This window comes from Procambarus clarkii, chromosome 81, assembly GCF_040958095.1.
Source record: "Procambarus clarkii isolate CNS0578487 chromosome 81, FALCON_Pclarkii_2.0, whole genome shotgun sequence".
NCBI lineage: Eukaryota > Metazoa > Arthropoda > Malacostraca > Decapoda > Cambaridae > Procambarus > Procambarus clarkii.
Genome location: NC_091230.1, coordinates 10,322,931 through 10,336,494, shown reverse-complemented (window position 1 = coordinate 10,336,494; position 13,564 = coordinate 10,322,931). Strand labels below are relative to the sequence as shown.

The following is a 13,564-nucleotide window of genomic DNA, read 5'->3' as shown; positions in this document are numbered from 1 at the left end:
TGCAATTTTCAGCATTATTTGTTTCATCTGTAAAAGATGATACGAAGCTGTGACTAGTATTTTTGTCTATTTCTGAAATAAGAATGAGAAAAAGCAGCGGTGCAAAGACTGTGCCATGGTGGTACAGAACTTTCCACTGCACTTGCCCTTGATCTTATATGATTGACGGTCACACTCTGCATTCTGTCTGACAGAAAGTTGAAAATCCAACACCCCACGTTACCCGTTATTCCTATTAATCTCATTTTATGGGCTATCACTCCATGGTTACTTTTGTCGAACGCAGGTTGGATTTTGTCACAGTGGTTCAGTTACTGTGACAGACAGGATCTTCACGCTGTAAATCAATGTTGTCGTAAATTCTGTAGTTCATTACTTTCCTCAAAACTGGAAATTTGATTCTTAATCACTCTTTTAACATTTTTATTTTGGGTGATGCTAGTGCAACTGGTCTATAATTTTTTATCAAAGCTTTATTATCTCCCTTGTGCAGAGGAGCTATATCTGCTGATTTAATTGCTGCTGGTATCTTCCCTGTTTCCAAGATCTTTCTCCATATTACACTGAGCACTCGCGCTACTGGTACTTTACATTTCTTAAGAGAATATTAAATTCCACGAGTCAAGACCAGAGGTTGAGTGTATGGGTATGTTGTCAATTTCTATTTCAAAGTCTTCCGAGTTCGTGTTAATATCAGTTATATTATCTGCAGCTAACATGTCATTCATAATGAAGCTGCCCAGATCTTCAACTTTCATGTTGTTTATTGGTTTGCTAAACAAAACCTCGTACTGGCCTTTTAGTATTTCACTAATCACTTTGTTGTCCTCTGTGTACGAACCTTTAGTGGTAAGTAAAGGTCCAATACTGGAAAACGTTTTTATTTTTATTTGAGTATGTTAATTTTTTTTCGTTATCTCTTGCTTAATTTTCTGTTCCAATTCCATGTCCTCAGACTCGTATGATCGCTTCAACGTTTGTTCTATTTCTTCGATCTCCCTGTTCAGATTTATTTTCCTTTATAGCGACAGTCGTGTCTGTTTAAGCATTTCCGTGATTTTTTCCTTCCTCTGTACAGTCGTCTGCGTTCTCTTTTTAGAGTGGTCCTCTTTCTGACCCTCCTCGCAGACACGTGCTTCAAACAGATCTTAGATACTTCAACTGTCATTTGGGGTATTTCCTGTGTGGTAGTTTTGTCGCTTAAGACTGACTGATTGTTTGCAAGATGTATATTTATTTGTTCCCGTTCGATCCTCTCATTGTTGAAATATAATTGATTGACAAACCCTTCTCGCTTGTTGATTCTCTTGGACCTACTGCCAGTATTATGTGTTGGGACAGTCTAACCCCAATAGAAGTGCTTAGGTCTGTCTAACCCACAGGAGATGTGCTTGGGACTGTCTAACCACAGGAGATGTGCTTAGGTCTGTCTAACCACAGGAGATGTGCTTAGGTCTGTCTAACCCACAGGAGATGTGCTTGGGACTGTCTAACCACAGGAGATGTGCTTAGGTCTGTCTAACCCCAGGAGATGTGCTTAGGTCTGTCTAACCCACAGGAGATGTGCTTGGGACTGTCTAACCACAGGAGATGTGCTTGGGACTGTCTAACTACAGCAGATGTGCTTAGGTCTGTCTAACCCACAGGAGATGTGCTTGGGACTGTCTAACCACAGGAGATGTGCTTGGAACTGTCTAACCACAGGAGATGTGATTAGGTCTGTCTAACCACAGGAGATGTGCATAGGACTGTCTAACCACAGGAGATGTGCTTAGGTCTGTCTAACCACAGGAGATGTGCTCGGAACTGTCTAACCACAGGAGATGTGATTAGGTCTGTCTAACCACAGGAGATGTGCATAGGACTGTCTAACCACAGGAGATATGCTTAGGACTGTCTAACCACAGGAGATGTGCTTAGGTCTGTCTAACCACAGGAGATGTGCTTAGGACTGTCTAACCCACAGGAGATGTGCTTAGGTCTGTCTAACCACAGGAGATGTGCTTAGGACTGTCTAACCTACAGGAGATGTGCTTGGGACTGTCTAACCTACAGGAGATGTGCTTGGAACTGTCTAACCCCAGGAGATGTGCTTAGGTCTGTCTAACCCCAGGAGATGTGCTTAGGTCTGTCTAACCACAGGAGATGTGCTTGGGACTGTCTGACCACAGAAGATGTGCTTGGGTCTGTCTAACCACAGGAGATGTGCTTGGGACTGTCTAACCCTAGGAGATGTGCTTGGGACTGTCTAACCCAAGGAGATGTGCTTGGGACTGTCTAACCACAGGAGATGTGCTTTGGACTGTCTAACCACAGGAGATGTGCTTGGGACTGTCTAACCACAGGAGATGTGCTTGGGACTGTCTAACCCCAGGAGATGTGCTTGGGACTGTCTAACCCACAGGAGATGTGCTTGGGACTGTCTAACCCAAGGAGATGTGCTTGGGACTGTCTAACCCAAGGAGATGTGCTTGGGACTGTCTAACCCACAGGAGATGTGCTTAGGACTGTCTAACCCAAGGAGATGTGCTTGGGACTGTCTAACCCCAGGATAGGGCTTAAGAGTGTCCTACTGTTGGAAGTATGGTTATACGTCTCACCGTAGCATGAGAGTGATGTCTACATCTTGCTAGCATCTACATTAGATATCCATGAAATGAATAAAGACAACTTTAGCCATTTTATTGTACACTTATTTTATAATAAATGTTACTGTATTTGATATTATATGAGTGTAGACGACGAGTCACAATAACGTGGTCGAAGATATCATGACAAACCACACACCAGGAAATGAAGAAACGACGACGTTTCGGTCCATCTTGGACCATCATCAAGTCTTGTGAACGTCGACCACCGGGATCAGCTCAAGACCACCGGGATCATCACCGGACCACCGGGATCATCACCGGACCACCAGGATCATCACCGGACCACCGGGCTAATCACCGGACCAACGGGATCATCACCGGACCACTGGGATCATCACCGGACCACCGGGATCATCACCGGACCACCAGGATCATCACCGGACCACCGGGCTAATCACCGGACCAACGGGATCATCACCTGACCACCTGGATCATCACCGGACCACCGGGGTCATCACCGGACCACCGGGATCATCACCGGACCACCGGGATCATCACCGGACCACCGGGATCATCACCGGACCACCAGGATCATCAACGGACCACCAGGCTCATCACCGGACCACCAGGATCATCACCGGACGACCAGGCTCATCACCGGACCACCAGGCTCATCACCGGACCACCAGGATCATCACCGGACCACCAGGATCATCACCGGACCACCGGGATCATCACCGGACCACCGGGATCATCACCGGACCACCGGGATCATCACCGGACCACCGGGATCATCACCGGACCACCGGGATCATCACCGGACCACCTGGCTCATCACCGGACCACCAGGCTCATCAACGGACCACCAGGCTCATCACCGGACCACCAGGATCATCACCGGACCACCAGGATCATCACCGGACCACCTGGCTCATCACCGGACCACCAGGCTCATCAACGGACCACCAGGCTCATCACCGGACCACCAGGCTCATCACCAGACCACCAGGATCATCACCGGACCACCTGGCTCATCACCGGACCACCAGGCTCATCAACGGACCACCAGGCTCATCACCGGACCACCAGGATCATCACCGGACAACCAGGCTCATCACCGGACCACCAGGCTCATCACTGGACCACCAGGATCATCACCGGACCACCAGGATCATCACCGGACCACCGGGCTCATCACCGGACCACCGGGATCATCACCGGACCACCGGGATCATCACCGGACCACCGGGATCATCACCGGACCACCGGGATCATCACCGGACCACCGGGATCATCACCGGACCACCGGGATCATCACCGGACCACCGGGATCATCACCGGACCACCGGGATCATCACCGGACCACCTGGCTCATCACCGGACCACCAGGCTCATCAACGGACCACCAGGCTCATCACCGGACCACCAGGATCATCACCGGACCACCAGGATCATCACCGGACCACCTGGCTCATCACCGGACCACCAGGTTCATCAACGGACCACCAGGCTCATCACCGGACCACCAGGCTCATCACCAGACCACCAGGATCATCACCGGACCACCTGGCTCATCACCGGACCACCAGGCTCATCAACGGACCACCAGGCTCATCACCGGACCACCAGGATCATCACCGGACAACCAGGCTCATCACCGGACCACCAGGTTCATCACCGGACCACCAGGATCATCACCGGACCACCAGGATCATCACCGGACCACCGGGCTCATCACCGGACCACCAGGCTCATCACCGGACCACCAGGCTCATCACCGGACCACCAGGCTCATCACCGGACCACCTGGCTCATCACCGGACCACCTGGCTCATCACCGGACCACCAGGCTCATCACCGGACCACCAGGCTCATCACCGGACCACCAGGCTCATCACCGGACCACCAGGATCATCACCGGACCACCAGGCTCATCACTGGACCACCAGGCTCATCACCGGACTACCGGGATCATCACCGGACCACCAGGATCATCACCGGACCACCGGGCTCATCACCGGACCACCGGGCTCATCACCGGACCACCTGGCTCATCACCGGACCACCAGGATCATCACCGGACCACCGGGATCATCACCGGACCACCTGGCTCATCACCGGAACACCAGGATCATCACCGGACCACCAGGATCATCACCGGACCACCAGGCTCATCACCGGACCACCAGGCTCATCACCGGACCACCAGGATCATCACCGGACCACCGGGATAATCACCGGACCACCGGGATCATCACCGGATCACCAGGATCATCACCGGACCACCAGGATCATCACCGGACCACCAGGATCATCACCGGACCACCAGGCTCATCACCGGACCACCGGGTTCATCACCGGACCACCGGGCCCATCACCGGACCACCTGGATCATCACCGGACCACCAGGATCATCACCGGACCACCGGGATCATCACCGGACCACCTGGCTCATCACCGGACCACCAGGATCATCACCGGACCACCTGGCTCATCACCGGACCACCTGGCTCATCACCGGACCACCAGGATCATCACCGGACCGCCGGGATCATCACCGGACCACCAGGATCATCACCGGACCACCAGGATCATCACCGGACCACCAGGAACATCACCGGACCACCGGGCTCATCACCGGACCACCGGGCTCATCACCGGACCACCTGGCTCATCACCGGACCACCAGGATCATCACCGGACCACCTGGCTCATCATCGGACCACCTGGCTCATCACCGGACCACCAGGATCATCACCGGACCACCGGGATCATCACCGGACCACCAGGCTCATCACCGGACCACCGGGCTCATCACCGGACCACCAGGCTCATCACCGGACCACCAGGCTCATCACCGGACCACCAGGATCATCACCGGACGTCCAGGATCATCACCGGACCACCAGGATCATCACAGGACCACCAGGCTCATCACCGGACCACCGGGCTCATCACCGGACCACCAGGCTCATCACCGGACCACATGGATCATCTCCGGACCACCAGGATCATCACCGGACCACCAGGATCATCACCGGACCACCTGGCTCATCACCGGACCACCTGGATCATCACCGGACCACCGGGCTCATCACCGGACCACCGGGCTCATCACTGGACCACCGGGATCATCACCGGACCTCCAGGATCATCACCGGACCACCTGGATCATCACCGGACCACCGGGATCATCACCGGACCACCGGGCTCATCACCGGACCACCGGGATCATCACCGGACCACCTGGCTCATCACCGGACCACCGGGATCATCACCGGACCACCAGGATCATCAACGGACCACCAGGATCATCACCGGACCACCGGGATCATCACCGGACCACCGAGCTCATCACGGGACCACCAGGATCATCACCGGACCACCAGGATCATCACCGGACCACCAGGATCATCAACGGACCACCAGGATCATCACCGGACCACCGGGATCATCACCGGACCACCGGGATCATCACCGGACCACCAGGATCATCACCGGACCACCAGGCTCATCACCGGACCACCAGGCTCATCACCGGACCACCAGGATCATCACCGGACCACCGGGATAATCACCGGACCACCGGGATCATCACCGGACCACCAGGATCATCACCGGACCACCAGGATCATCACCGGACCACCAGGATCATCACCGGACCACCAGGCTCATCACCGGACCACCGGGTTCATCACCGGACCACCGGACTCATCACCGGACCACCTGGATCATCACCGGACCACCAGGATCATCACCGGACCACCGGGATCATCACCGGACCACCTGGCTCATCACCGGACCACCAGGATCATCACCGGACCACCTGGCTCATCACCGGACCACCTGGCTCATCACCGGACCACCAGGATCATCACCGGACCGCCGGGATCATCACCGGACCACCAGGATCATCACCGGACCACCAGGATCATCACCGGACCACCAGGAACATCACCGGACCACCGGGCTCATCACCGGACCACCGGGCTCATCACCGGACCACCTGGCTCATCACCGGACCACCAGGATCATCACCGGACCACCTGGCTCATCATCGGACCACCTGGCTCATCACCGGACCACCAGGATCATCACCGGACCACCGGGATCATCACCGGACCACCAGGCTCATCACCGGACCACCGGGCTCATCACCGGACCACCAGGCTCATCACCGGACCACCAGGCTCATCACCGGACCACCAGGATCATCACCGGACGTCCAGGATCATCACCGGACCACCAGGATCATCACAGGACCACCAGGCTCATCACCGGACCACCGGGCTCATCACCGGACCACCAGGCTCATCACCGGACCACATGGATCATCTCCGGACCACCAGGATCATCACCGGACCACCAGGATCATCACCGGACCACCTGGCTCATCACCGGACCACCTGGATCATCACCGGACCACCGGGCTCATCACCGGACCACCGGGCTCATCACTGGACCACCGGGATCATCACCGGACCTCCAGGATCATCACCGGACCACCTGGATCATCACCGGACCACCGGGATCATCACCGGACCACCGGGCTCATCACCGGACCACCGGGATCATCACCGGACCACCTGGCTCATCACCGGACCACCGGGATCATCACCGGACCACCAGGATCATCAACGGACCACCAGGATCATCACCGGACCACCGGGATCATCACCGGACCACCGAGCTCATCACGGGACCACCAGGATCATCACCGGACCACCAGGATCATCACCGGACCACCAGGATCATCAACGGACCACCAGGATCATCACCGGATCACCGGGATCATCACCGGACCACCGGGATCATCACCGGACCACCAGGATCATCACCGGACCACCGGGATCATCACCGGACCACCAGGATCATCACCGGACCACCGGGATCATCACCGGACCACCTGGCTCATCACCGGACCACCAGGCTCATCACCGGACCACCGGGATCATCACCGGACCACCGGGATCATCACCGGACCTCCGGGATCATCACCGGACCACCGGGATCATCACCGGACCACCTGGCTCATCACCGGACCACCAGGATCATCACTGGACCACCGGGATCATCACCGGACCACCAGGATCATCACCGGACCACCGGGCTCATCACCGGACCACCGGGATCATCACCGGACCACCGGGCTCATCACCGGACCACCAGGATCATCAACGGACCACCAGGATCATCACCGGACCACCGGGATCATCACCGGACCACCGAGCTCATCACCGGACCACCGGGCTAATCACCGGACCACCGGGATCATCAACGGACCACCGGGCTCATCACCGGACCACCGGGCTAATCACCGGGCCACCGGGATCATCAACGGACCACCAGGATCATCAACGGACCACCAGGATCATCACCGGACCACCGGGATCATCACCGGACCACCGAGCTCATCACCGGACCACCGGGCTAATCACCGGACCACCGGGATCATCAACGGACCACCGGGCTCATCACCGGACCACCGGGCTAATCACCGGGCCACCGGGATCATCAACGGACCACCGGGCTCATCACCGGACCACAGGGCTCATCACCGGACCACAGGGCTAATCACCGGACCACCGGGCTAATCACCGGACCACCGGGCTAATCACCGGCGGGCACCCCTGCGGGCTCAGTACGTCACGGCCCGTCAAAGAGAGCGGCTATGCTCGAGTGAGCTCCCGATTTAGAGGCTAGGAAGCCCCAACCAGTGGACACTAGCTGCCGCATTTATACTGTAGACATCGTGGGAGGTCATCCGACTCCCGTAGAGTACATGGAAGCAAGGCTTGGCTGGTTTTAGAGCGCCAAGAGCTCTTTTACTGATAGTCTGTGGCAGGGACGAACGTTGGGCTGGGACGTAAAGCAGGCCACGCTCAAACGCATCAGGCGAGCTGCAGTGCTCAAACGCATCAGGCGAGCTGCAGTGCCTGAGGTCAAGTCCACTCGCACACCGAGGAGGGGACACTGAACCTGACTGCAAGTTGTCTACAGTGCCAGTGTGGGAGATGTCTCCAGTACCTCGAGGGGAAGAGGAGGAGGACCTGCCTGCAGAGTGTAAGAACGGCGAGGACGCGCATCTACAAGTCGACTGAGGACCTTGTGTGTGGGACCTGATCAACGGAGGACCAAATGCCAGGACCGGGGACCTCAGTAACCCTCGCTAGAGGATAGGTCGGCTTCGTAGCAGAAAGAATTAAGGTAGATAAATCCCCCCCCCCCCCCATTACCCCTTGATCTAGGTGCGCTAGGATATCTTTCATATCGTGAACATTGTCTTTATTATTACTACCAGTGTAGTAGAGAGTTAGGCTAGGAGCCAGGTTACTCATGTAGGCATGAGTTGATGTATAAATATATATGTGGGTGCAGAGACTTTTGGGCAGCTGGAGGAAGTGGCTGGGTTCAAGAGGCCAGGAGCGAGCTCTTGAATAGCTGACAGTTCCAAGTTGTTACGTATTCCTATTTAAGGAATACTCACATTAATGTACAATATCAAATTTATTATGTTTTGTTCTTGGATGAAGGCATGTAGACATGTGATACATTTCATTTTTGTAATGTATCATATGTCTTGGCAACACAGTTGAGAGGAGCGGGGGGCTTGATAAGTCACAGGTACTGGACGTGTGAGATTCGGGTCAACTTCCTGATAGAATACAGGAAAGCTTGTATTGTGTAGTTGCCAGTTTTTCCTCTTTATTAATCTCAATAAATATATTTGTTTTATATAAAATATGGTACCTCTGTTGATGCATGTTAACTAGATCATTCATATTTAAGTTATTTTAATGTTTGCCTTAGCCCAATCATGTTGCTCATTTAAGTAAGATAATTGTATATAAATTTACCACTCGTTATGTTGTGGAGGGGGCGAGAGCCGGGGGGGGGGGGCTCCGACGCCAGTTGAGTTAGTATCTGAGAGCGGGCCTTTGAGGTAACTAGTCTGATAAGTTGTGTCTGTTTGTTTTATCTTCTGTATCTTGTCTTAGTAGTTCTTATCTGGGAGAACTCTTTATTATATTATAATTATCTTAGTGTGCCATTATATTACTTGTTATTAGAAATATTATATATATAATTTTACTTTTATGTGTTTATTTTGTAACCTGGTGAAAATATTAGTTATTCTTGTATGGTACGAACTGATGAGGCACCCTGGTTGAACGCCTTTTGATACAGGGTTTACTCTCATGTTCATCTAGACAAACAACGTATATTATTGTCCCTGTAGTTCAACGAGCGGTGTGGACAAGACGTAACACAAGTATATTAACCACTATGCGGATCCAGTTTTCTTCAGTAAATGTATTGATTTTAATATTGTGTTTAAGTGAGCCTCCCATCTCTAGGGCTATTTGAATAAATCATTTATGTTACTCTGCAATGCATTTGAGATTGCATCCTTGGGCTGCGATAGCGAGTAAGACCACTGAGAAGTGTTGCTGGGACACGAATATAAACACCCAGCTAGCAACCTTGGAAGAAGAGGTAAGGATTTACCTGAATATCTTCCCAGTGTCATGGCGGGCAAATCGAACCGAGAGTAACAGAGGTATGGCTGGAATTCCCCACTCGCCAGTGGTGTAATTTAAGGCCAGCCCTTGGTAGACTGGGGTGGCCCCAGGGCGAGCAGTGGGGCCCAGGTACAAGGGGGGGGGCGAAGACCCGCGGGAATAACCCTACCTACGTAAGGAAGGAAGGGGGGGGGGGGGCGGAACGGTGACAATATGTATATGTACTTATAATTTATTTACTTATAATTTGTATACTTACCCATTACCCATTTTAAAATTCCCTTACCCATTTTAAACTTTCCCATTGCCACTGAGTTTCTCTTCCAAGAATACAATAGTGTTGTTATAAACCATATAATGGCAGAGTTTTGGAAAATAATAAATAGATTGAAACAAGGGCTCCAACATTTTAGGAGACAATCGTTAGAATTATATGCTGAAGATTGTATTAATTAGAGGAGAGCTGCGATATTGATGTTATCTACAGTGAGCCTGACTCATCTCCCTTCCTGCTCAAAACTAACTCTCATAATAACTCTTCACTGGTTAACAACAAATTGTATGAGGAGAAAGGTGACATATTGGACAAGACATTACCTGCTCCCCGGTGATCTGGGTCATCAGGTGATGGAGATGGTCCTCTGGAGGGAGAGTCACCTTGTTCCAGCGAGCGGCCTTCTCCAGCACCCGGCGGGCGCGGCCACGCTGACCTCGAACTATCAACCAGCGGGGCGACTCGTCCAGGAAGCTGCAACGGTCCGTCACAGGTAGAATACATGAGAAAGTTAACAAATATGTTGTTGTAAGTCACGAAGTCAAAACACAGTAACATACTATTGTTGACATAATGCAACAATGATGCTGCATGAGATCATGATAAGTGATCGGAGTTATTTTGCTCTATGAAAGTAAATGAATTTTGCATTAAATTATGTAACCTATTTTTTCTTCCAAAGGTGTTAGTTATCCTAAACTGTTGTTCATTATGTGTCATTGTGAAGCACTTGGCCCCAGACAGGTATACTGTCTCATATACAAAACAATGTGAATTTTTAGGGAAAGACAAAGGAATTATGAACTACTGAAGGGAAGTGACTCACTAAAAGTACTCAACACGGGTACTCAGTACAGAAGGAAATACCCAACAAGGTTACTTACTAGAGAGGGAAATACTCTATGCAGGAACTTACTAGAGAGGGAAATACTCTATGCAGGAACTTACTAGAGAGGGAAATACTCTACCCAGGAACTTACTAGAGGGGAAATATTCAACCCCGGAAACTTATTTCAAAGGGAAATACCCAATAAGGGAGGATGGGGGTGGAGGAACACCTCCCACCACTAGAGGGAGGTGTTCATCAGAGGTGCTCATCACATAAGAACATAAAAATGAAGGTAACTGCAGAAGGCCTATTGGACCATACGAGGCAGCTCCTATTTATAACCACCCAATCCCACTCATATACATGCCCAACCCGCGTTTAAAACAATCAATAGACCCCACCTCCACCACGTTAGGCGGTAATTGGTTCCACAAAAAAACAACCCTGTTACCGAACCAGTATTCACCAGGGTCTTTCTTAAATCTAAACTAATCCAACGTATACCCATTGTTTCGTGTTGATACTACTTTTAATTCCCTATTAATATCCCCCATTGTTAAGTCCATTCATCCACTTGAACACTTCTATCATGTCGCCCCTAACTTTTTTCTTTCCTTTCCAGCGAATGCGACCAAAACTGAACTGTGTAATCTAACTGGGGCGTAACCAGAGCAAGATATAGCTGAAGAACAGCACCAGGTGTTTTATTAGTAACGCCACGATTAATAAATGCCAGTGTCCTATTTGCCTTTTTACGAACATTTACGTATTGATTTTTTGTTCATAACTCTCAGATCCCTTTCACAATCCGACTTCGCACTTTCAACACCATCTAGCTTGTATCTTGTAACTCAATCATCATTACCTAGCCTCAAAGCCTTACAAAGCTTTAAGTCAGCATTAAACTGCATCTGCCAATCTTTTATCTATTTCAAAACCTATTTAGTGTTGAAATGAAAGCGGGCCTTTTTCCCGGTTTATTTCCCTCCCGATTTTTGTATCATCGGCAAATTTGCAAATATTGCTGCTCAAACCTGAATCTAAATCATTTATATACATTATGAACAACAGAGGTCCCACGACAGATCCTTGAGGCACTTTACTTACAACATTTTCCCACTCTGACTTAACCCCATTTATACTAACTCTCTGTTTCCTTTGGTATAGCTATGCCCTAATCCAACTTAATATAGCACTCCCAATATCACGAGCCTCTATCTTTTTAATCAGTTTTTCATGTGGCACTGTATCAAAAGCTTTGCTAATGTCAAAGAACACATCACAAACCTTACCATTATCAACTGCCTCAACTATGCTGGAATAAAATGATAGCAAATTTGTTAAACATGAACGTCCATTTGTGAATCCATGTTGAGAGTCATTTATTAATTTATGTTTTTCAAGATGATGACGAATGGTATTTGAAATTATCGATTCAAGTAACTTTCCCAAATAGACGTTACGCTAATTGGTTGATAGTTTGATGCAATTGTTCCATCTCTTCCTTGAAAATTGGTACCACATTAGCAACCTTCCACGACTCTGGCACTATGCCTGGCTAATGATTTATTAAATTTGGTAGACATTGGCTCGCAAAGCTCCTTTTTGCATTTTTAAGTACCTTGGCAAACACTTCGTTTGGCCCTGGGGATTTGTTTGGCTTGAGTTTCACTATTTATTTAATAACATCCTCCCTGGTAACTATTAACTAGTCAACCTGTCCTCGTCCCAACCCAAATAGATTTGTTCAACTGAAGGCATAATCTGTGTTCCTCTTTTGTTTATACAGAGATAAAATATTTATTAAAATTACTACTCATCTCTTCTTATTATCAGTTATCTGACCTGTCAGTTTTTAATGGACCTATCCTTTCCCTAATCTTTGTTCGATATAATTGAAAAAAGCCTTTAGGATTTGTCTTTGCTTGCCCTGCTATGTGAACTTCATAGTTTCTTTTTGCCCTCCTTATCTCCGTTTTAACATTTCTAACCAGTTGGACGAATTCTTGTTCTAAACTGACTTCCCCATTCTTAATCCTTTTGAACCAAGGTCTCTTACTAATTATAAGGTTCTTCAGATCTTTTGTTATTCATTTCGGGTCATTATTATTTGATCTATTCAACTTGTATGGTATACTACGTTCCTGTGTTATACTTTAAATATTTTTAAATAAGTTGTATTTTGTATCCACATCAAAATCCCTTATTACATCACCCATCGCTGGGTTCACGTCTGGCTCCAAGACCGACCCTCCCTCAATGCCCAGGACTTTCCGATCTATTTCACCCAACAAATTTCTTAGGCCAGTAAATCAGCTTTTCGAAAATCTGGCATTTTAACAAAATT

At 50.2% G+C, this 13,564-nt stretch overlaps 1 protein-coding gene across 4 annotated transcripts in view; it reads right to left on the bottom strand.

The window, feature by feature from the left end:
- LOC138357963 (organic cation transporter protein-like) overlaps positions 1-13,564 on the bottom strand; it is a 145,874-nt gene that overhangs the window by 37,484 nt on the left and 94,826 nt on the right. For all 4 annotated transcript variants that reach the window (XM_069315145.1, XM_069315144.1, XM_069315146.1 and 1 more), the window contains exon 8: positions 10,712-10,862. In XM_069315145.1, coding sequence (XP_069171246.1) covers positions 10,712-10,862 — 151 coding nt within the window. The remainder of the gene's footprint in view (positions 1-10,711; positions 10,863-13,564) is intronic.